The sequence below is a fragment of the Mus caroli genome, unplaced genomic scaffold (assembly GCF_978045245.1).
Source record: "Mus caroli unplaced genomic scaffold, Mus_caroli_1 scaffold_18, whole genome shotgun sequence".
Lineage (NCBI taxonomy): Eukaryota > Metazoa > Chordata > Mammalia > Rodentia > Muridae > Mus > Mus caroli.
In genome coordinates this window covers 9097727-9122500 of record NW_028227273.1, presented here as the reverse complement: position 1 = coordinate 9122500, position 24774 = coordinate 9097727, and the positions used below count along the sequence as shown (strand labels likewise).

At 51.2% G+C, this 24774-nt stretch overlaps 1 protein-coding gene across 2 annotated transcripts; it reads right to left on the bottom strand.

Annotated features, from left to right (window-relative positions):
• Positions 1-7990: 7990 nt before the first annotated feature.
• Six2 (SIX homeobox 2) lies at positions 7991-12067 on the bottom strand. 2 transcript variants are annotated; one of them, XM_085832906.1, is made up of 2 exons: positions 11180-12067; positions 7991-9235 (listed from the first exon to the last, which is right to left on the bottom strand). In XM_085832906.1, exons 1-2 carry the CDS (start codon positions 11743-11745, stop codon positions 8905-8907), a joined length of 897 nt encoding a protein of 298 aa, XP_085689032.1. In that variant the 5' UTR covers positions 11746-12067; the 3' UTR covers positions 7991-8904. The 2 variants fall into 2 exon arrangements, with proteins under 2 accessions (XP_085689032.1, XP_021005339.1); XM_021149680.3 differs by having other exon boundaries at positions 11186-12067.
• Between the last annotated feature and the right edge of the window lie 12707 nt (positions 12068-24774).

Genomic DNA, 24774 nt, shown 5'->3' with positions numbered 1-24774 from the left:
ACTGGGAACTGAATTATCCGAGTTGTTGCAACAAATAGATTTCAAAGCGTGCTAGATAAAACACAGGTGAAGTTTGTTTCCTCCTTAATCTGGAGCAGCCAGTCTAGAATATTATTTTGAGGGTAGGTGGGTGCTATAACCCTGGAACTCATTTAGGAACACTGACTACCGAACTCAACGAGTGACTTACTACGTAACCCTGGCCAATGCCATTTAAGCCCAAGAAACAGAGCCATTGCTGGGTTTACAGTGGTCTCTCATCCCAGCAAGGCCATTGCAAGATGAAAACATTACACGGTGAAGGTTTCTACTACATGTAACCCACCAAATGTTCTAGATTAACAACGCATCCTATTACATAGTGTTAGATCTCTTTGGGACTAGATGAGAATATTATACAAAAGAACTACACTGCGAATATCTAGTCTGGGCAAAGATCAAAATCCAATATTCAAAGTCTGCTCAGTGTGTATTGTCTTTGCCCCGCCTTAGACCAGCCAGTGTCCTTTCCTGCTCCTGACCTCAGTGCTATCCACACTGGAAGCTGGCCTGTGTTGAACACACTAGGCCCACAGGAGGTTCTAGATGACACAGCTAACAGATGTGGCAGACTTTCAGTCTCCGAGTGTCTGCTTTGGTACCTAAACCATCACACTTACCTGTGGCCCCGAGTCCTTGATCTTTGGGGTAGGGGACACTGCTGACTCACTGGGCTCTGCCCAACTTTGTAGATGTGCCCTGGCTCTATCTATCCTAGGTATCACTTTCTTTCCCCAGAGCCTTTCCACCTAGTCCTTGACCCTACTGTGTGGGTTTGAATAGGTTTGGCTCCATAGACTCACGTGTTTAAATGCTCAGCCCACAGAGTGACACTATTAGGAGATGTGGCTTTGTTGGAGGAAGTGTGTCACTATGGAGGTGGGCTTTGAAGTCTCTACACGCAAGCTCTGCTCAGTGTGGAAAAAGAGTCCCCTCCTGGCTGCATTCAAACCAAGAAACAGAGCTCTCAGCTCCTTCTCCAGCGCTATTTTGGCTGCCACACTTCCTGCCATAATGATAATGGACTGAACCTATGAAACGATAACCCAGCCCCAATTAAATGGTTGTCTTTATAAGAGTTGCCTGGGTTATGGGGTCTCTTCACAGCAATAAAACCCTTTGTTTTGTTGCAAAGGAAAGTGGTGGTGCACGCCTTTAATCCCAGTACTTGGGAGGCAGAGGCAGGCAGATTTCTGAGTTCGAGGCCAGCCTGGTCTACAGAGTGAGTTCCAGGACAGCCAGGGTCACACAGACAAACCCTGTCTCAAAACAAAACAAAACAAAACAAAACAAAACACCCTGAGATGCCCTCCCAGATCCGGTCCTATTAATTAGCATTTGTATTCAGAGTGACTGCTTTATCCATCCCTTTAAAGAAGTGGTTCACACCCTTCCTAATGTCTCAACCCTTTAATACAGTCCCTTGTGTTGGGATGACCCCAATCACGAAGTTAGTTTCGTTGCTACTTTATAACTATAATTTGCTACTGTTATGGTCATGCTGTAAATGTGTGTTTTCCAATGGTTCTTAGGCAACGCCTGTGAAAGGGTCATTCGATCCCCTAAGGGGTCAGGACCCACAGGTTGAGAACTGCTGCTTGAAAAACTGAGTACATGATAAAGTGAGGCTGGATTTCTACACAAGCCTCCAAAACGAGATTAGGGTGAGTTAGTGTAGACAAAAGTCTTATGTCTCTGCACATTTTCTCTAGCTGAAAACCAAACCAAACAACAACACCCTAAGGCTTTGAGCTAAAGGGTTATAAAGATGTCTGCAGCCAAGCCTAACTACCTAAGCTCAGACCCTGGAACCCACATAGTAGAAGAAGACAATGAACGCCTCCTGCAAGCTCTCCCTGATCTCTCTCTCTCTACAAGAGTGTAACAGTGTACACGTCCACACATACATATACACACATGCACACACATACCCACATAGACACACACTCACATGCACACACAAACATACACACATACACAGATGCACACACACTAAATAACTTAAAAAAATAAATACAATAAAAATAGGCAACTACAACAAGATCCATAGCCCTCTGAACATCACCCACAGGGTTTTTGTTTTACTGTTGTTTGTTTTTGCTTTGTTTTGTTGCAAAGGAAAGGGTTTCTCTGTTGTAGCCTTGATTGATCTGGACCTCTGTACACCAGGCTGGCCTTGGACTCCCGAGATCTCTGAGTGCTGGTATTAAAGATGGGCACCACCACCACTTGCTTGCTTTGTTTTTAAATTCACAGTCTAAGCACATCCTTGGTTCCTACTCCTTGCTGAGAACCTTGATTGACAGGCCTTCAGTCCAATGAGAGCAAGGCACTCACTCTCAGTTCCACCCACTTTCGCATGCTTTCTTTTGAAGATCCGCTTAGTTCTCTTATGGGTCTGTTGTTGTTATTTGAGGTCATTTGAAGACTTTATAGTATTATCTAGATACACCTCCAAGATGACAGCTGTCTCTCTAAACCCTTGCCTTTATCCCAAAGGGGACAAATGTCATCCTTTGGATTGGTTTGGATCTGGTAGCTCCTCAAAACTCACCTAAAAATAGACTATAAAGAGCTGTGATGAATCCTGTTGCCTCAGGAGAAGCACGCACAGTAATGCCCCAAGCCTTAGTGACATGGACGTCAGAATTACCTGCTTACCCAGTTGTCCTGGCTCGCTTTGTATCAACTTGACCCAAGCTAGAGTCATCTGAGAGGAGGGAACTTCAATTGAGAAAATGCCTTCGTAAGATCCACCTATAAGGCATTTTTAAAATTAGTGATTGGTGGAGGAGGGTCCAGCCCATTGTGGATGGTGCCATCCTGGGGCTGGTGGTCCTGAGTTCTATAAGAAAGACATTGCTGAGCAAAGTCATGGAAGAAAACCAGTAAGTAGCACCCGTCTGTGGCCTTGCCTGAGCTCCTACCTCCAGGATGCTGCCCTGTTTAAGTTGCTGGTCTGACTTCCTTTGATGATGAACAGTGCTGTGGAAACATAAGCTGAATAAACCCCTTCCTCCCCGGGTTTCTTTGGTCACAGTGTTTCATCACAGCGATAGTCACACTGACTAAGACATCCGCATAATTTTCAATGTTCAAACAGTAGGATGCTCAGGAGGTGGCTGACAGACCATAAGTCTCCATATAAATTCTGAAAGCTGTGTATACTATGTTGCCTTTATAAACTCTTCCGTGCCTCCTCTTGTCTTTCCAAGATCTCTGGCCACCTCCCCTACCCCATTAAGGCTCCTGCTCTGTGGGGAGCTGTCCTGCCTTCCTCCCTTAGGAAGACACCTGTGCTGTGCAGGAAAAAGGAGTCACTCACCCTTCCTGGCTCTGCACCCGGTTCACCTTCTTCACATTTACTCTTTGGCCTTAGGGACCAGTGACCTCCTTCATCGGTTCAAGTGGCTCCTGATGGCTTTCCCTGGACTCCGGTGGTTTTTTTTTCCAAAAAATAAGATATTACACACCCTGTTTTGAACCAGGGAGAATCGCTTGGGAGAGCTTGAACTACTAGTGCGCCCCTGTTGGCTGAGGCGGGAACGGCAACGGATGACTGCTTTCAGAGGCGCGCGAGAAGTTCGCGGGATGGTCCAGCTGTATTCTGGCCTTCCTCCCATCCCAGTGGAAAACAGTGTGAACGGAGTGGCAGCTTTAATGTACTGCCTGCTGGAAGAGAGCCACGCTTCTGACCAAGGCTAGAGCAGCAAAGAGGACAGTCTACAAAGAACTCGAATTGCGCGGTCTGCAGGGCGCTTATCAAGGCTCATCCTACCTCCCCCAGCATAACGGCACAAGTGAGGTGTGGGTCGCAAAGGGAGCAAGAGAGGCTCACCTGGGGTCTCAAGGTTTCATTTTCACTCCGGATAACCAGCAGTGGAGAAAATCTCCAGTGCGCTCCGCATGCTAGAGGGCTCTGGGAGAAACTGGCCATTAGCAATGTGTTTGCGCAGCTAAGTTCTTTCCCTTGGCATTAACCTCTGGGTCCTACAAACCTTGCTGCTGCATCTGTGCCTGGGGCCAGCCCTAAGTCCTCTAGTGACAGACCCAAGCTCTAGCCCTGCCCCTCAGAGCTACAGGACCCCCTCTAACACTGAGCACGGCACTTCCTCGGAGACATAACCCGGGAAGACTGTGAGCTGCAGTCTCAAAGATCTATTTCAAATATCCTATTCGCCCTGGGAAATTGTCCCACCCTGACAAATTCCCTAACTTGGGGCCTCAGTTTCTCTTATCCATAATGACAGTGTGTTTGTTCTGTGGCAACAAGAATGAAACAGATACCAGTCACCATGGAAGTTACTCGCTAATTCTGCCAGCAATGAAATTTGGAGAGAATGGTACCCTGCCCAGAGTGTCGCTGCCCCAGGTTAAAGCCGTGGTGAAAGGGAATAGGGGCCACAATACTGCAAAGACTGTGCGCCGCCACTCACTGGGACGAACCATTGCTCTCCTGACAGACCCTCGGACAGTCAAGCCCCACTCCCGGCCGGGGGCACCCAAAGTCAAGATCTGGATCCCTGAGAAAGCATCGGAAACCCAGGCACTTTTCCTAGTACCTTGGAAAAGCGAAGGCTAAGTCTTCCGCGCCCAGCTGGCTTCCCGGGATGGCCGGCTTGTGGACGACTTTGTACAACTTCTGTCCTCCCGAGGGAGGCCTCGGCTTCAGAAGGTGGAGTGTTTGGCGCTTCCTCGAAGCCGGTGGTCCCCGACTGCCCTGCTCACTCAGGAGGACCGACTGGACAAAAGCCTGGGTTGGGCCCGACTCTGGACAGCTTCTGCCTCCAAGGCAGTCCTCGGAACTCAGGTGCTCCTGGTATAGTCCGTCTCTGCTCGTCCGGATTTCACCCTCCATCCTTCTCCCAATTCCAATCTCACAGACACCGACTCCTCCAGGACAGTATATACAGTGTCCGTAGCCTTGAAACCACGATGATGTACTTGGCTGGAGTCCCTACTCCTAAACCTAAACCCAGGGGCAGGAATTCTTTCTTTTTCTCCCAATCACCAGGAGGTGGCCAAGGGGTAAGTCCAGCCATGAGGGCTAACTTACAACAGGCAGAGAGAAAAGGAAAGGCTGAGTCAGGCCAGCCCTGGTGCATTGCTCCTTGATAGAAATTCATGCATTTCAGACTCTTCTAGTTCCAGCAAGGGCTTTGGGCAGGTTTTTGAGAAAAAGCCTTGGTGTCTCTTCCAGAGTTCCTGCATATTCTGAAAGCCACTGAGCAGGTAGGGTCATGAAGGCTTCCCTGATTCTTTGCTCTGCTGTGGGCTCTGATTTTCTCCAAGAAGCCCACCCCCATCTTTCTGGCTCTGCTTGCCATTCCCTGGCCGTGGATACCCGAGCCACCGCCCGGCCCCTGCACAGAGATGCCATTCCCTTAAGATGCCCCTCAGAAGATTCTGATTCAAGTACTCCAGAAAGTAGGCGGGGAGGGATGGTTTACCAGCCCCTCTGGACACCCTGCGGTTCAGGTTTAACCCCCAAAGCATAGTTTCCCCACCCCCAGTCTTGTCAGCTGCCCCTAATAACTGGATCCTGCTGCCTTCAACACTATAGGGCTATGTGAGTATATTACCTGCTTGGGAACAAATTGAAGGGTATCCTTTAGCAGACTGTCAGCAAAGCGGTAAGGGACACTTATGTTCCCGGGTCCCAGGGCAAAATTCCTTGACAGCTGGGGTGAGGTGGGTTATAGGAAGCAGATGGAAGAAGGCCCTAAGAATATTGTTCAGAGAGCCTGACAAGACTGGCTGTTTTTACAAGTCATTATCTATATTTTATGTCCAGTTCTCATGTTCTGAAGGGAGCGTCAGCTGGGGGTCGTTTATACAGATCGATGCAGTGGATTTCTGCATCTTTTTCTCACAGTGTTTAAATACGTATTCTCTGGGGCTAGCTGATAGAGGAAGGATGAAAGAAGAGAGCCCTAGCAAGCGGAGGTGCTCTGGAACCACTTTGCAGAATATAGCCTTAGAACTGGCCCGCCTCCTGCCGGGGCTCAGGCACTTAGGGCAGGGAACCCACCCTGGCCAACACTAGAGGGGGTGCCTCTGTTAGGATCCCAAGTAGCTAGGTACAGAGGCTGTTCTTGTAAGTCCCTCTACAAATTATTTCCTTGGCATCAGCAGTTCACCCTGCAGAGATGTTAGTGGGCAGGGACAGCAGAGGACGTTTGTGTTTCTTGGAGAGGCATCTGATGTGGAGAAAGCTTGGTGTATATGTGTGTTGTGTGTTCAAGTTCACAATGCTAGACAGGTTCACTGTGTACTACCTTACACATAGATTAACAACGGGAGTGTGCTTGTGTGACAGTATTTTGGGAGCCTGTGTGCTTGCTTCTGTGTGTAGGTATTAACAGGGATGCAACAGTTTGTTTCCCTGGGAGGCTACTATTGAGATAGGTTTTGGTGCTACGAAAATGAAGGGAATATAGTAGCCCCTCAATAATTGTGCCCGGAATCAATTAAACATTTCTTTGCCATATGATACTTAACAGTCTGTTTTCCTGCAAACTTGAGCCTACGGATGACTCGGAAGACACAGGCTACTGGGGTTTTTTCCTCCAGCAAAGTAATTGTGCAGAAGTGTGGGCTATGACATCACCAAGCAGTCTGGCCAAGTGGGCTGACACAGGCAGCTCGGTTTGGAATTCTCCAGACAGACTTTCAGACAATAGCTGCTAGTTCTGCACACCTCAAGTCAGAGGAAGTTTGGTTGTTCAGTCCGAACCAGAGCAAACAAGTTCCAGGGAGCAGGGACTCCAAGGGCCCAAGAATACGCCTGGGATTGGGATTTCTCTTCAGATCAGAAGTTGGGGGAGCGGGCTTGGTTTAGGCTCAAGTGGAGAAATCCTCCAGGAGTCTTTCCAAGGTTGTATATATTCCCCTTGAACTCCAAGAGGTTACAAGCGTGTAGCCTCTGGAACCAGAACGGTTAGTTCATCCAACCGCCTGAGTCGCGGGCAAAGAAATTCCGGATAAAAATTTCGAGAGAAGAGCCTTTCTGAGTTTATGAACAAAACAGAAAGTGTCGGGTTTTATCAGAAAGCAAAAGTCCCCCTAGGAGCCCAAAACTGCCTCCTCCCCTCCATCTCTATCTGCCCAGGGCTGCTACCCTTGAAGTCCTGCCCAGTCAGTTACTGCGACTGCGAGAATCAATACTGAGAAGCCTTAACTTTCTCCTCACTGCGTCTTGCTTGCTTTGGATTTGTTTGGACCTGCATGGACTTATTGGGCAAAAGGGGGCCAAAACCCCAGGCCGAAAACAATACTGTAGACTTATTTACAGCTAGAGGGGCAGTCGAAGGGAGTCCCTGGGCTGCCGGTGGGAGTCAGTGCACCCACTTGGTAGCAAGGACAACACTGGCGCGCCACTGGCCGTCCACTCTCTTTTTCCTCCACTGTATCTGATGTAGGTTGCCGGACTCAGAGACCTTTCTGCCACCGTTAGCCTCTGGGAACCTAGGTCTCAGCCACTGCTACTGGTCGTGAGACTCAGCCCACAGTATCATTTCCAGTTCTAGTGACTTCGACCATGCTGAGGAGTCAAAACGTCCCAATTTCCCTTCCAGACCCCACAAGTCCAAACTCATTTAGTACCTCTGCACGCACGCGTTCTCGGCCTTCCACAAGCCCAGAGGTGTGTGGGGGGGGCGGGGGGGGGCGAGTCAGGCGCGGGGCTGGGGGTGGGGCGCTCCGGGAGGTGGCTATGGGGAAGCGGAAGTCTGAGCGCTCTGCCGAGAAAAGGGACTGAGGTCTCACGGGAGGAGGTTTCAGAGTTTTCAGTCCCATGCCTTCACCCTGCTGGAGAAACAACTGAGAGAAGGTCGCTCCAGGTTTCCAGTACTCTGCCGGGTATCACTACCCAGACCTGCCCACCCGGAGTATTCAGTCCCTGTAAGGGAAATCAGACGCCGGTACACGCGAGACCACCGGGCCTCGGGGCAATATATCCATATATTTATGATTTCTAATTTTATTATAAAATAAAAGCAGAAATATCTCCCGACGAACATTCACATGAGTGCGTAAAAAGGAACAGGCAAGTCTGCGGCTGCGGAGGCACTCTGGGCTGGGAGCACGGAGGCCACAGTCCCAGGAGGAAGAGAAGAACCAGCGAGGTGGGGAGGAGGAAGGAGAGAGAGAGAGAGAGAGAGAGAGAGAGAGAGAGAGAGAGAGAGAGAGAGAGAGAGAGAGAGAGATATGAATTCAGGTGCTTCTGGGGTGCAGCCTTTCTTGCTCATTTATTAGTAAGAAGCTGGCACCTTAGGCTCACACTGAGAGGAGGGAGATGTCTTTGAGGACCAAAGACTCAGAATGTCTACTTCCGTTCACATCACGTCGGACTCTTAGAAAGTTGAGAAAGGGACTCAAATAGATGACACCAGAAGGAAGAAAGACTGGGGATACAATGTGAGAAATGAGAGAGAGAGAGAGAGAGAGAGAGAGAGAGAGAGAGAGAGAGAGAGAGAGAGAGAGATTTATAAAGGAGAGAAAGAGAAAACGTAAAGAGGGGAGTGAGAAAAAATGAAATAAGAAACTCGAAAGGAAAGTAGAGGAAAGAAAAAGGAGAAAGGAGAAGAGATTTTTAAAAATCGGGGTGGTGGTGGCTTATAATTTATTCCCTTGCCTAGTTCAAGACTCGGTCCCTGGCCTCCAAAGGATCTCAAAAGCAACTTGTTGAAAATGAATCCCCAAAGGATACCGAGCAGACCATTGTCCACTTTGTCCCGCCGCCGGTTCTGCCGCTCCAGCGTGGCAGGGCAGTCTTCCAGTACGCGGCACAGACTCCAGAATCTATCGCCCTCCCACACCGCCTCACCAAGCACGGAAAGCAAGCGCCCGGAGGCGAACAGAGCTCTAGGAGCCCAGGTCCACAAGGTTGGCAGACATGGGGTTGAGTATGGAGTCCTGCAGGCTGTGGTGATGCTGCAGTGGGTCCGCGCCGCCTCCACCGGGCACTGGTACGGGTACTGCGCTCGGGCCCGGAGGGTGGCCCAGGCTGTGCAGGGAAGGCAGCCCAGGGGGCGGCGGCGGGCTGAGCAACAGAGCGGGACTGGACGACGAGTGGTCTGGAGTCCCCGACGGCGTCTTCTCGTCCTCGGAACTGCCTAGCACCGACTTGCCACTGCCATTGAGCGAGGAAGCCAGCGGGTTGTGGCTGCTGGAATTGGAGTTCTCGCTGTTCTCCCTGCAAGCGCAGGAGGAAAGGAGCGGGGTCAGCGGGAAACCAGGGCCACTCTGCGCTGCCCCTCAGGATGCCAGCACCTGGGGCCGCTGCGGTTGCTAAAGGGTGTTTGCCAGTTTCTACCATTCCCACACCTGACTTCTGGTTCTTAATTGCGTTCTCAAACCCTCAACACTAGTTTTCGCTTGTCCCTCTCCCTGTATCAGCCCATGTCCTTAATGTCATGTCTACCTTTCCTGCTCCCAGTATTTCCTGTCCTGTCTCTCACCCCATTCCTTAAGAGAGCCTCGGCACCAAAGTGGGGAGCCTGGAGTTGGGAGAAGTGAAGGAAAATGCCGTACAAACGAGCTTTGCTGGGTAGAAGTGGGGGATAGAAGCTTCAGATACAGCGAGCCCAGGCTGAGGGGCCCACTTCGACTTGGGTAAGCACAGGCCTAGTTTCCCTTTGCCTTTCTTCGAGCGAGGAAAACCCCTCACTACTGAGACTATGATCCCTAATTCCAAGCTGAGCAGGCTCCGTGAGCTCATTTGACTGGGCAGAAAGATGGGACTTTGGGAATGGAGGACTCCTTTTTCCTAGCCTTCTACTGAAAAGTTTAGCTAGGTGACTGGGCGCTCTGTAGGAAGAGCAGCCCCCCTCCCCAACCCCCAGGGAGAAGAGGGTAGAAGGAAGGGCAGGGTGGTGAGAGCTGGCTCAGATCGTAAGCAGAAACAAGGAGGTGCAATCTGTAGCTCTCACCTGGGGCCTAGTCAGGAACCCCAGCCCTTATGGAGCCTGACGAGAGGAGAACCCAGCGTAGATGAATCCACCTCCTGCCTGCTTTTGCGGACAGTCCCTGACCAGATTTGAAATCCTGGGTAAAACCTATTAGTGAATTCCTAACGGCCATTCTTTTAGATTTCTTGGGGGGGGGGGATGAGCAAGACATCATCGCCATTCAAAGTCCAACTTGGAGATTTCAAATACCCAGGTCCAGTCTGCAGCTTGCTCTTCTGCCCCTACTGTTTGATACCCTGACCCTGGATCCTTCAAACGGTGTTCCACACATCCACATCACCTAACCCAGGTGTCTTGTTTTGCTGTTCCCCAAGGAGAAATCTGTTCCCATAATCCATTTCTTTCTGATCTCGATCCCCTAGTTTCCTTGTCCAGATTTAAGCCCAAAGCGGGTTGCAGACAGTTACAAGGGTGTCTGTAGCTTAGGTTAGTTTGGAAAGTCTTAGATTCCGATAGAAAAGAAAACTCCCAGTCTTTCGGCAGATCCCAGTTTACCTCGCACACCCGACTTGCCCATCAAAGAGAGCAGAACCGAAGGAGAGAGAGGTCAAGGGTCTGGCAAGTTCAGGAAAGGCAGGCTGGATTGCCTTCTCTCCCACAGCAGGCACTTCCCCCGGAGGCCTTACATCTTTGAGTCCTTTCTATGCGGGATAACTCCCAACTCTCTTGTGCCCAGCTCTTATGCCCAGACAAGGAATAGTTAGTTCTACCTTGCATAGATATTGCAGTCATTACCCAGATATACTAGGGAGATTCCAACCCCTGCCCTGACCCCTAAAAATCTCTTTGACCTGGAGGTGACGTCCTAAACCCCCTGATCCCCGACGCCCTTGGTTGTTCGAAGATCAGGCCCTGAGCCTACACTTACCCACCTCGCAGGGAATTCAGGCCCACAGCCCTGCCCTCTCTGAAACTCGCCGTTTTTCCAGTCTAGTCCACAAGCGACTGAGGAATTAGTTACTGAACTTACGCACCACTTTGCCCGCTTTAGACAAATTCCGGGTCGCTCAGCCTCCAGAAAAGACCTAAGCGCTGTTTTGAGCCAGCCTGAGCTGCGGCCGAGCTTGGTACCCGGGGTCCGGGTGCGATTTAGTCCTGTCTAGGAGCTCCCCATCCTCCCGCACCCGTTTCTCCCAGGACCAGGGAAGCCGGCGCCGATGCTCACTTACTCGTACCTTTCCTTGGCCTCGGCCGCCCTGTCGCGCTGCCGCCGGTTCTTGAACCAGTTGCTGACCTGCGTGGTGGTGAGGCCGGTGGCCTCGGCCAGCTCGCGCTTCTCCCGTGGCGACGGATAGGGGTTGTGAGCGTACCACTCGCGCAGCACGCTGCGGCTCTTCTCCTTGAAGCAGTAGCTGGTCTCCTCGCCGTCCCAGATGGAGCGCGGCAGCGGGAACTTGCGCCGCACGCGGTACTTGCCCACGGCGCCCAGCGGCCGGCCGCGCAGCTTCTCCGCCTCGATGTAGTGCGCCTTGAGCCACAGCTGCTGCAGCTTGGCGTGGTTGTGCGGCGAGAACTGGTGGCTCTCCAGGATTTTGTAGAGCTCGCGGAAGTTGCCCCGGTGGAAGGCCACCACGGCCTTGGCCTTGAGCACGCTTTCATTCTTGTGGAGGTGCTCGCAGGCGGGCAGCGACCACAGGAAGCGACCCAGCCGCTCGATGTTGCCGCCCTGCTGCAGCACCTCGCACACGCACGCCACTTGCTCCTGCGTGAAGCCGAAGGTGGGCAGCATGGACATGGTGGCGGCTGCGCGCCCGCCCGCCCGCCCGCGCGCGCCCTCACCGCGCCTCGCGGCCCCGCATGGGCGCCTCCCCGCCGGCCCGGGCCGGCCGACAGGCGGGCGGGGCCCCCTGGCCAGGCGCCGGCTCCCGAGCGGCTCCTGAGTCACAGCGATCCGTCCTCGCTCCCGCCGCCGGCCCCGCGCAGCTCCGCGCCCCCGCCGCCCGCGCGCCTCGCCCGCGCCCAAGCCCGGAGGCCGCCCGGGGCGCCGCTCCGCATGCTCCGCGCCCGCCCGCCGCTCGCTCGCCCGCTCCTCGCTCGTTCGCTCTCCCTCCCGTCTAGCTCGCTCGCAGCTTTTTTAATAATATTATTCTAAGCGGGCATGAGGCGCGGCGGCCCGCGCCCTGATTGGTCGGGTTATCTGACCCGGGGCCTGCCCGCGCCAGACAATAGTCGAGTCAAATTATTCGCCATGGAGACGCTGTCAGTCACCGGTAACCCGAGCCCCGGCGGCCCGGGCGGCTCCCCCCCACCCCCTCGGCCAGCTCCGCTGACAGATCGCCCCGGCTCTGCACAGAGCGGAGGTTGGCCGAGACGGGAGCCCCAGGCACTCCCAGAGCCCGGGAGGCGGAGAGGAGCCGGGCTGGGGCCCCGAGACGGCGGTGATTGACGGGGCGGACGCCCAAAGAGCAGAGGAGGAGGAGGAGGACCCCGAAGGAGGGGGCTGGGTGGGGGCCCTCGATGAAAAGAGGAGGACCGAAGTGGTGAAGGAAGGGAGTAGAAGGGAAGGCGGAGGACCGTTTAAGGGGGTGCCTTTCAGGAAAGGAAAAGAGGGGGACAGAAGGAGCCTTCAAGAGGAAGAAGTGTGAGACACCCCCTTTTTTTTCTTTAAATAAGAGGCGTCGCAACAGCCTCGCCCAGGCTTCGCCAGGTGCTCCAGCTCCGGCTGGGTCACTGCGTCGCTCGGAAGGTCGCAGCTGACAGGCAGAGACACTAACCCAGGAGGAGGTCAGTGGGATGGAGAGTTTGGATTCTCTTAGGGGGCCTCTGAAAGGCTTGGCTTTTCTAGCTGACAACACCCCACCCCCATGCAAGAAACCCGGGACCCGAGAGGTCTATCCCCTAGGGAAAGGGGGAGGAGGTGGGGAGAGAAGTCAGAGATTTGGCAGTGGCCGCAGCTGGACGCCTGAGAATCAACTTCCCGGAGGATCCCGCCTTTCCTTCCTTTCGCAGCAGGCTGCTTGCCCCGCGGCCGGTACCGCCCCCACTCGGCGCGATCTGCTCCTCGCCAGGCGGGGACTCAGACTTAACCCCACGGGGCCCAGGACCCGAGAAACTCCCGGCAGTCTCGTGTGGCCTTTACGGAAGTTGAATCTTGCAAGGGCGGCGACACAAAACGGGGGAGCCCGCATAGACCCGCAGACTGCCCCGGGGAGCCCAGGGCAGCTTGTGTAGGGTAATTGTCGCACTTTCCGGGGTGGGGGTGAGGTGCACAGAAGAGACTGGATTTACCAGCTTCCTGTCTCCCTACTTCTGGGCTCGGGTTCCTGGTCTCTTCTGCCTGAGAACCTAGCGCTAAGTTCCGGCAAGATTGGCCTTAGAAAGTGGGTAGGAGGAGCCCTGCTTTTTGTTTCTTTGTCAGAACTCCCCGAGAACATACGAACTGCTGGTCCTTTGGCAAAACCCGAGCAGTAGAAGGTTAGGGGTGCACTGGAGGGGTGGGGTCAGGGACATCCCTGAAGTTTCCAGGGTTTGAAAAGCCCACGGCTTATTTCTTTGCCAGGCTTGTCCTTTGGGCATCCATTCCGCCCTTTCCCACCCAGCTGCAAGCTCCTAGTGACATTCAATGCCAAGATCCAAGGAGGCAGAGGAGACCTAGTAAAACCTCTAGACCTCGTTTTGTGAACACCCCTGTCAGCTTTCTAAGGCGATGGAGAGGCAGATACTGAAAACGGAGTCCCGAGCCTAAGCGCTGGTTTCTGGCTTTGCTGGTTGTTTATGGGTAAAGTACATATTTATTTATTTAAGGATCCAGCATCATTTCCCAAACTTCCCCTCTGCTCCAGAATGCCACAAGTCTTTCTGTGATGATGTCAGCATGGGAGAGATGAGCACTGTGGCTTTCCCTAAGACTTTAGCTCCGAGAGCCCTGTCCTCTTGAGTTGAAAACAGAAGACTGCCTAAGTCGGTGCTAAGTCAGCACCTGAACAAGTTACTGCAGAAATCCAGATGTCATGTTTGTGGACTTCCTCTGTGGGTAGGGCAGACCCTAGTGTATTCAGGCTACCCTGTCTGACATGGATGCCCTTTAGTGAGCTCTGAGGATTCCAGGGGACCTGGGAAATATATTATTACCCAGACTGCCCCGAGGTTCTAGAGCACAGCTTGCTACTAAGGGTGACCAGAGTTTAAAGGATTCAGCCGACCAGAAGATCCCAGCTCTGGTCACAGCCACCACAGTTTGTTTGTTGGTTTGTTTTGTTTTGTTTTGTTTTGTTTTTGTTTGATAAAGGAAGGCCAGAGAAGGAAAGACATCTATTGGTTGGGTGCTAGACCAGTTAGTCACTTCCTGGTGTAAGACTCTGAGCCCATTTCCTGGTTAGCTGGGGCCTCAGTGCTCTCCCCAGCCCCTCTCAGTGCTGGCCTGCAGTAGGTTTGAGAGTATTAACATCACAAAGATGATCTCTCCATGGAGGGGCAGGTTTGATGACAAACTTGCCCCTCCATGGGCCTTTGAGGCTTTAAGTTGATGGAGCTTCTCTCAGGACTGGGTCCTGCCAATGCTCACGGTAGGCAGATTTTCTGAGTCCCAGAGCTCCACAATTCTGGACATCCCTGTGCTGCCTCCCTTGTGGTCCCCAGGCCACCAGTCCTGCCTAGGGCCTCCAGGTAGCACTCAGCAGCAGGCAGAGCAGAGCAGAGCAGAGCAGAGCAGAGCAGAGCAGAGCAGAGCAGAGCAGAGCAGAGCAGAGCAGAGCAGAGCAAAGCAGAGGAGGGACCTGCCACCCAGGGTGCCCGATGAAAAGTCATTACCCAGCAAGCATAGACAAACTGTAGCCCCATTACCCAAAGCGGGAGTGTGATATGATACTACCTATCCCTTCCTTCCAATGTCACAAACCAGTTCTAGCAGGTTTGGGCCAGAACCTCTTGGCAGCAGGGGGCCAGCTGGATGCCTGCCCTAAAAAGGTTAGAATCTCAGCTAGGGTCTCTTCACACACAGCAGTCTCTGGCCCCTCTTTCCCAGAATTTGCACCAGGACAGAGCATAGGCTGTCTGGGTAGGGATTTGATAGACAGCAGCGTGACACTCAGACAAGCTCTGCACTCTGTTCCAGCACATTGAGCAGCTGCTTAAGAGGCCTGTAGTGCCAAGTGCTTTGGATCTCTACTTGACCCCAGCTTTCAGCCTTGTGCATTTCCCTCCACCTAGCCTTACACCCCCACAACCACTTGCATTAGAAGTTCGGTATAGGCAGAGTACTTTATGGCTAGGATGGTGGAAACTTTTGCAAACGTTTGGGAACTTGCGTTTTTATTGAAATGTCTCCTTGCACTCCCAGCTGCTCTATAAAGTTCCCTGGGAGCATCGGACTTTCTGGAAGGCAGTATTGGGTGCTCCCCATGAGCCCACACCCACAGGATTTCTTTGCCCTAGTATTTTGGGCAGGAATGGTCTAAGGGCTTTGTGCCTGGAGATTAGCAGGAACTCGTAGGATGGATCCTAAAGGCCACCACGGACTGCACCCATTGACCGGAGGACATCTGGCACACCGCAATTCTGTGAGGTCCATGGGTGACTCAAGGGATTTCTCGGCTTGGGTTGGGGCCATTCGAAGTGAATGGGGGGGGGAGGGACTTGCTGCCTATATCCAAGACCAGTGGACCAAGAGTCCTTCGCTCTGGACAAACCTTGTAACTCAATAAAGAAAAAAAGGGAGTCGGTTCTCCGTGCGCAACCAGAGAAGCAGAGCCTGTGCGCTGTACTTTTCTTTTCCCAGCCTATAAAGACTGCAGAAATCTCCCGCACTGACTCTGGCTCTGCCGCTCGCTGCTTGATCTATGATGCTCTGAACCCGACGCTTAGAGATGGGACGTCCGGGCTTCTGCAGGTCAGAGTGCTGCGCTGGACATTGACTTTTGTTCTTTCTCCGCCACCAACTCTTCCCAGTCTTCTTGGGCCTGAGCAGTGCGTTTCGTTGAATGCGGGCCAGCCTTAGAAACTGGCTTGCTCTGCGTCCCTCTGCGCCTCACCACCTGCCTACCTAAGGCAGCCGCCAGGTCTGCGGTGTTGCTGCAAGTGCTACGAGCATTTGCAAAATCTGACAGCCCGCAGTTTTCTGTGTTGCTCAACGTTTAAGACCGCATCATACGCTGGTTTACCGCTTGTTCCAGTTCTCAGAGCGGTTCCCAGAACACCCCGAGCCCGGGCAAGTTTGCAGGGCCCTGGACTCCGTGAAAAGTCACTCTGGAAAGGGCGTAAATCGTGTTGTCGCCTGTTGATGCACGTGGCTGTGACTGTAACAGGCTCTATGGATCAGAGCATCAGGGATCCCAGAGCGTCCTCTCTGATCTGCGAGCCTTTAGCCTGCGGCCCACGAGGCAGTCTGGAGGACTGACTTTAGAAAACGGTTTGGGGGAAGCGGCCACACCCGGGATCTTGAGCAAACGAAAAGAGAGAGCCCCAGGCTCAAAGACCGTATGGAGGCACTCAAAGCAGCTGATCCGCCTGGGAGGTGCCAGCAGCAGGCGGTGTTTCAGGCGACTACCAAGGCCTGGCCACCTTCCTGCGAAGGTGACCTCCCGCGATCGCCGCTCAGGCCTGGTGAGCGTTCGGAGGCATCTGCAACCTGTGAGGGGCCTCTTCGGATAGAGGTGGGGGACGAGGGTGCAGGGGCTCGGCATCCGGCCAGAGGCTGGTTCATGAATTTGCAGGAAACTGCTGAAATCGAACCCCGGGTGGTTTTTCCGCGGGACAGTAGAGTGACTGTGCATTCCTGGGTAGTCTGTTGTGGACACTTTGTGCGAGCGTCGCCACCTGTCAAGTCCCCAAGTTCAGGTCTAAGGGTGGATTTACTCAGTTTCCCCTACTTCTAGAGGAGGAGGAAGAAGTGCCCTGTGCCCTGTGCCCTGACAGATCTCAAGCTCTCTCACGCTGACCTCATAATATTGCCTCGTCTAACTGCTGGCAGAGAAAGAGAAACAATACATGGTATGTATTGGTGAGGAGCTACACACACACACACACACACACACACACACACACACACACACACACACACACATCCCACGTTACCGGGTACATGTGGTCACAAGATCACACTAGTTTTTTTTTTTCTTCCCCCTTCTCTGTTTCCCAGTGAAGGGTCTGGGCTCCTAGGACTTGCTTAAATGGATGCCTGAATGACCCCAAGGATTTGACTGACAGAGACAACTGGAAAGCCATTAGGCGAGTCGATGGCTTCCTCCTACTACCTTCTGCTCTACAATCCTAGCACATTCTTTAAAACTCCCATTTTGTTTGTAGGGAAAAGTTCTACAGAGCTGGGTGTTCTCCTCCAACGTGCAGAGCTGGAGTCTCATGGCCTAGGAAGCCACAGACTGAAAATACAGGGCTCATTGCCTACAACATCAGGGCATTCTCTCCAGTCATAGGAAACTTTTCTGAGTGACTTTAATAGGTGTGTGTGTGTGTGTGTGTGTGTGTGTGTGTGTGCACGTGCGCGCGTGCATGCTCAGTCTTTAGTTGTATTTTCTCAATTTTCAAAAATTCTCTATAGACAAAAGGTAGATTAAATTTCCTGGAAGAAGCGAGCCCCCTCCTCCTCCTCCTCTTCCTCTTCCTCCTCTTCTTCCTCCTCCTCTTTCTCCTGTTCTTCTTTCCATTACCTGTGAGAAACTCTATGGGGCTAGGGATTCCTTGCTTGACACTTCTTTCTTATATGGTATCTATTTTTTATTACCAGCAATCATAATGTGTTGGCCTCGCTCATCAGTGACAACCCCTCCCCCAAGGTAGTGACCTAAGCTGTTGGCAATCTCCACTTGGGTAGCACCTGGATGAGAGTCTACTCCCAGATGGTTTTCCTAGGCAGCCAGCAACACGGGGCTTCCACCAAGCTCTGTACTTTGAAGGGGACCTGGAAAAAGCCAACATTGTTCTTACCTTGGAAATCCAATACCTTGTTGTCATTTTGAATTAAGACTAAAATCCCCAGGCCAATTCTTCTGGGATGGTGTGCACTAATTGATTTATGCAGAGTGCTGTAAGAACACTTTAATGAAGTAGGTAGAAACAAGATATGGGAGAGCAGATAGCACAGGGACACCCAGTGCACGAGGCTGCTGTAGAGGGAACTGGTCAAAACCAGCCTTAAATAAATGTCTTCTTTTAGCATGGTGACACTCTGGCTTGTGGTGACAGGCATGGCTGGTTCTTTTGCAGTAACTGTCTCCATTCCAACCCTTCTAATAGACTTGTTCCATCAGCATGGGCTCACACACAGAGAATGCACGGGGCGTGGAGCACGGGTTGTGGGCTTTGGCACCAGGCAGCTATAGGCCCTTGACTCACAGGCACCACTTCAGTGAGCTATTGAAGCCTGGAGCTTTATTTTGTTCATTTGTCAAGATGGGGTTAGGAGCCCAACAGCAAGCATTCAACAGTTGTTTGCTAAATTGAATGCATTTACTAACCTCAGTAAGTACCTGGCTCTTAGTAGGTGCTTTAATGGTTGAGGCTATCATCCTGAGGGTCATGGCTGACAAATGTACTCATAACTGCATATAGTTAGTGGAACTCTGTCTTTGAATATCCTTCGTTTTCAATGACCGATGACAACTGAACTTTGAAAATATTACGGAGTGCATGCAGTGCCCCCTGGAGGCCAGAAGAGGGAGTCAGGTCTTCCTTCTGGATCTGGATGTTTGTGAGCCACCTTGTGGGTGCTAGGAACAGGACCCCATCCTCAGCAAGAGCAGGGGTGCCCTTAAACACTAAGCCATCTTTTTAGTCTCCCATAGATATTTTTAGAAATAAAGAACTCACCTGCTTTATGGTGCATACTCTTCCTCTCGGTGTGATGACATCTGCAGCCGTCCTGCTGTGACCCACCTCGGATGACAATCACCTCTTTGTTCATCATCCACAGCTCAGCCTCAAGTCCCCCCACCCCCACCCCAACTCTCCATTACCTGAGCTTCTGTTGTGATACTGTAGAACTTTTGTTCAAGCAACCTTTACCTGTGCCCTGAAGCACAAGAATACTGATAATAGCCATTTATCCATTCGTATACTTATTTCATGCTATTATAAGTTATTGTTGTTAACCTTGTATTGTGTATAAACAATTTAAACTTTATTGTAGTATGTATACATAAGAGAAAATAGTCCATAGAGAGTTCAGTAGTAGCTGTAATTTTGGGCACACATGCACTTGGAGGCTTCTAACATGCCCCTTGAAGACATAGTGGGGACTGGATGGAGTGTCAAAAAGATTTATTTTTTAAATAACAAATACCAAACCTCCACGAGATACCCAGGAATCTAGGAATGCTGAAGTATTTGATTGGGGAGTTTTAGGCGTGGTTGGAAGAAAGAGTGTCTTAAGAGACTACCTGCGTTTTCCGATGTTCACCATCCGCATCCGCAGCAAACTTGGAAGGACTATGGGCTTTGGAGTCAGCTAACTGCGTTAGAGCCTCCTCTGTGGCTCAGTAACAATGTAACCAAAAACAAGCAACTTAATCTTGAGGAGTCAGTTTCCCCGGTCAGGGAAGGGGGCATCAGACAGCCACAGAGCCTCCCTCCTGGGGTTTGGGAAGAGGAAGTGTGAGAATGTATTTGAAAGACTGGATCCCTGTTTTGAGACAAATGGGAGACTCAGCTGCCAAAACCTTTTGCATGATTTGATGGTGTTTCCAGGATTTAGGTCTCATTAGAGCAGTTCTCAGAAAGCAGAAGACAGCTGCCTGTAAGCGTGACATTGTATATTCCTTAGGGGCTTGAGGCAGTGCTGCTCCTTCTGTCGGGCCCAGTTCTCAGGACTGCGCACAGAGCAGATTATACTAACCATTCTACAGTTGTGTATGCGTTATGATTCGGACCAAAATAACTTGAGTGCACTCTCCTTTTCTTCCCTAACTCCTTTGTCAGCCCTCTGTGCTTTCCAATAAAACCAGATATATCTATTAAAATGAAGGGGAAAAAAAAAAGACCTGTCCACAATTAGAATATATTGTGTGTGTATTGTAACATGCTCGAGTAAGGTGGGTATAACAAGCCTATAAAGTAGGTATAATTAGCCTTTACAGACAAGAGGACAGGCTCAGGGTGGTTATGCAACTTGACCAAGGTCATTCAGATAGTACACAGAACGTCACCTTTTTTTTTTTTTATTTATTATTTTTGTTTGTTTGTTTTTTTTCGAGACAGGGTTTCTCTGTATAGCTCTGGCTGTCCTGGCACTCACTTTGTAGACCAGGCTGGCCTCGAACTCAGAAATCCGCCTGCCTCTGCCTCCCGAGTGCTGGGATTAAAGGCGTGCGCCACCACGCCCGGCTAGAACGTCACCTTTGACACAACCATAAGCCCCAAGTTTTGCTAGCCTTAGCTGCTCTGTAACAAAAGTAGCAATAACGAGCTCCCCAACTGCCTTTCACATGTCGAGCAGAGCTTCCCACACACTCAGATACAACTTCGGTGCTGAGGCTCAGTGAAGCTGGCTATCACATGGAGCTACCCCAGAACGGAATTCTAAAACCCAAGCTGCCAGGCTGCAGAGACCGTCCCTGGCTAACCTTCCCATCATGCTTCTCTGCACTCCCAGTGTCCAGAGGCGTCTTAGCAGCAGAGAGTTATTTAGGAAAAGCCATCCCTTGCAGTCCTTGAATCTCTGTCCCCAGTCCTTGAGATTTCCAGATGTTGGTGCCCTTCAGTCCCTGTTTGCCTCTGGTAGGCTGAAGGCAGCATCTCCAGCTCCTTCTCTGGTGAGGCCTGGCTCTGCTCATGGCCCCACTGAGTTCTTATTTGTTATGTTAGGAGGAGCCTGGGACACAGCGCTTTAGACACAACATCTTAGAATACAGTTTGTAGAAACCCACTCAGATTACAGAAGAAGCAAAAGAATAAACAACATAAGAGTTGGGGAGGAGAGCACTAGGTCCAAGTGGAGGGAGGGAGCATCATTGTCCGTAGAAGTGATACAGGGTCTGGGGGAACAACTGAAGATCAAGGTGCCTGCTTTCACCTTGGTACTGGAATGGGAGCCCTGGGTACCTGTGTTCTCCCATCTCTGAGGAGGCAATTCCCCAGTGGTGTCCTCTGCTTTTGACTCTTTTTCTGGTTATAACACGCTACAACCTCTGCTCCTGCTCTAAATTCTTGAGGGGGAAGAGAGAGAGAGAGAGAGAGAGAGAGAGAGAGAGAGAGAGAGAGAGAGAGAGAGAGAGAGAGAGATGGGGAGAAAGAGAGGAGAAAGGGGGAGGGGGAGGGGGAGGGGGAGGGGGAAGGGAGGGGGAAGGGAGGGGAGAGGGAGGAGAGAGGGAGGGGGAGGGGAGGGGGAGGGGGAGAGAATATGAGCCAGAGAACACTTATGTGCTCAGTTTGGCAGTTCGGGTCAGGTGATTCCCACTGCACTCAGTGATGCTCAGATGGATTGGAGAGCAGGTGGGGACAGGGAGGGATGTCCAGAGCACAGAGACTATGAGGCCATACTTGGAGGAGCAGAGACATGGCAGGGATACTGTTCTATTCTGGTAGCTAATGTGCACTGTCGGGTATACACAAGGCATTAGCTAAATATTTGTTTCCTTTTCTTCTTTTTCTTTTCCTTCACACTCCCTAATGCTGACAGGCTTTCAAGTCCCTCTGTCACAACATGTTCAGGGCCACCTGGGGCAGTTAAGACTTAAACGTTTCACCCAATGGCACCCGCTAGCCCCAGGATGATGTCTGCCGTGCCACATTGAACTTTACCTGCGGTCCAGGTAGTCTCTCAATGCTGCCCACTGTTTGTTCAAGGCTTCTGCCACCCTGCACAGTTTACAGGTCATGTCCTCCTCCATCTTTCTGGTAAATGTCCTTTGTCACCCACTTATGCTCCTCCAGGAGATCCACAAATCCCAGCTTCACTGACCTTGGGTTTGCCTGTGTGAGTAGCTTTAACCAATGAATTGTGGGTGGATGGTCAGAAGCTAAAGGGCATTGGGGGCTGTGCCATGCCGTGCCAAGCCATGCCGTGCCGTGCCGGGCTATGCTGGGCTGGGCTGGAGTTCAGGGCAACTCTCTCCCTGGCTGCTGTAGGACTGGATTAGTTAGCTTATATGTGGGTTGCTGCAAAGGAGGCTGTGGTCTTCAGGCTTTGTCCTCACCTCTTTTCTTCACAAATTACCCAGTTTCAAGCACTTTTGTTATAAGCTTGGAAAATAAATTAAGACATAATTAATACATTTGGTAATTCTGGAAAACATTTAGGGGTAGGTGGAGGGACATACACACATGTACATAGAACTGAACAAGAATATCCACATACACACATACAAGGAAGATGTATCAGTCCCTGTATGTATGCATGTGGATGCAAGTTAATGTGTCATGTTTATAGTTAAGGGGTACACATATAAGTACATAGGCTCACATGTAGAAGCCATTCCTGAAGCCACGACAGAGGTAAGTTGGCCATCCGTGTCTCGGGATCCCCAAACCCCCTTCAGAAAGGGCTTCAGTCATGACTTAGAGCCATGGGCTTGGGCGGAGGGAGTCTCAAGCGGTCAGAAGGGAAGTTGAAAGTAGAAAAATGTAAATTTACTGAACAGCCTGCATTCTTAATTGGAAAAATTTGTGTCCTCAATGTGTTATAATCTTTGTGGCCACTGCGGCACGTGGCTGGGGTTGAGGGCTTTTACGAGTAATCTGCAGCTTTTTTTTTCCTTGCCTGTGTCTCATGTGAGATGTGACAGAAGGTCACCTATCACCCACATCAGTACTGACAGTGCTCAGCAGCCCTTCAAGTTGACACTCCCCACCTCCAATACAAACTCAAAGAATGTAAGGTGCCCCGTCTGTGTTCAGGTGCGAATCAAAGTCACGAACAAGGAAACAAACCATGGGCAATGATGACAATGGTGTCTCTTCTCTCTTAGACAGGGTGTCTTGTAGCCAAAACTGGCTTCTAATTCACCATGTAGCTAAGGATGTCCTTGAAATTCTGAGTCACCTGTCTCTATCTCCCGAGTGTCAGGACTATAGGCAGGGACCACCATGTTTGGTTTATGCAGTGCTGGGGACTGAACCCAGAGCTTCATGCACACTTGACAAATGTCCTACCAACTGAGCTGCATCCCACCCCCTAAAAACTGCCAATCTTACGACGCAGAAGAAAACAAGACATCCATTTGCTGCTATCATCACACAGAGGCCTAAAGAGACAAGGCAAACACTGCTTGGTGGGCTAGGAAGGTCTCTTGGAGAGAGGTGGTCTTGCTTTGGATAGCAGGATAATTAGGGGACAGGAACTGAGGGGACAGTACGGAGGGATACACGATGAAGACAGACCTCCAAAGGGACTGAGAAGAGCAAGAAGCTTAGCTATCTCCTATTTCTGAGCTCAGAGACCATCTGAGCTCCAGCCAGCCATTTGCTACCGAGGCAAGGAACCCTAAATTAAGACCCAAAGCACCGTGATGCTGGGTCTGAGTCTGTCTTGATCACCACGGAGTTACTGAGTCTGACTTGGTACCATCATGGGATGCCCCAGTTTTTTCCCCCACAACTTTCCCCAGCAGCACCCCCCCCCCCAGCAATTTTCCCAGTGTGCCATGATGTCGCTGTCCCATTAGAATTCCCTAGTGGGAATTCTAGTACAAGGCCTAAGCAAGATCTCAAAGGGCTAGTGTGACCCCTGCCTGGGGTCACACCACACCTGGCCCTCTGTGCTCTCTTCCTGACCTTCAAACATACCACGCCCCTTCCCACGTTTATCGTTACTTATTAACCTTTACCACCACCTCATCTCCAAGCTCATGCTCCGAAGAGAGAGAAGAGCCCTGCTCTAGATACAAAAGGTGCTGAGAGTCCCCAGAGGCAAGAACCACCCTACCACCTGTCCACACCACTCTCCCAGGGATGAATTTGCATATATGTGCGTGTATGCAATCGGATTTCTTCATAGCTCTATGTATCGTGTGAAGATCTCTTTTTCTCCTTCCTAGAAGATAAGTTCTGGGCCTGATCAGTTCCTCGCTAGATTCCACCCTGTGGAGCAGTGCCCAGCCTGCCTGTAGTAGATCCTCAGAAAACGCTTGCTGAAGCGAAGGGTGAATGGTAATGCCACAGTTCATGATGAAGGATATGAAGGACCACAGGCTGTGGTTCTATTTTCTAATTGGGCTAGGTGGGAGGCAAGTGCTGTACCTGAGAAGGCCTAGAGCATGTGTTTGCTGCATTCAGCCTTCTAAAATGAGAAACCAGGGAGAGACAGCTCTCCATGGTAAATACAGTTCTGTTGCAGGGAGAGGCAAGGAGTTCCCTATATAGTCTGGGCACCCTGTGAGGTTCTTAGCTTAGATAGGGTCAGAGAGCTGGTCTTCATCACTCAACTGAGTCTCAATAAAGTAATTCTTTTGTATTGGTAAATTATAGGTAGCTTTTATTGAATGCCTATTATGTACAGACGCCAAGAGCAATGGGCCTTTGATGAAGGAATTCATGGACTCCTGAAAATCTGAGAGGTGGGATCTAACTTAGGTTCATGTTATAGATTGTAGAGTTTATTAGTTCAATGGCAGAGAAAGGAGTTGACCCAGAGTTTTGACATGTGACTGCTATCCTACAGTGTGGTATAAGCAATAGGACTTTTGGCTACACAGGTCCAGGATTTGGGAGAGAATAAAGTAATGAGGGGAGTCCAGGACCTGAATGGTCTTCAGGCAAGCTTATCATTGTGGGCAAGATAGTGACACTTTAAAGCCAGGTCCTTCACCTCACCTCCTTGAGGTCCTGGGGTGTGAGGAGAAGTAGATGCTACAGCTTTCTGGCCATTCAGTAATGG

Excerpts from the sequence above, each read along its gene's own strand:
- Six2 (XM_085832906.1), bottom strand. The coding sequence starts at position 11,745 with ATGTCCATGCTGCCCACCTTCGGCTTCACGCAGGAGCAAGTGGCGTGC. Across the intron at positions 9,236-11,179 it reads GAGGCCAAGGAAAGGTACGA|GGAGAACAGCGAGAACTCCA; the intron begins GTAAGTGAGCAT and ends CTGCGCTTGCAG.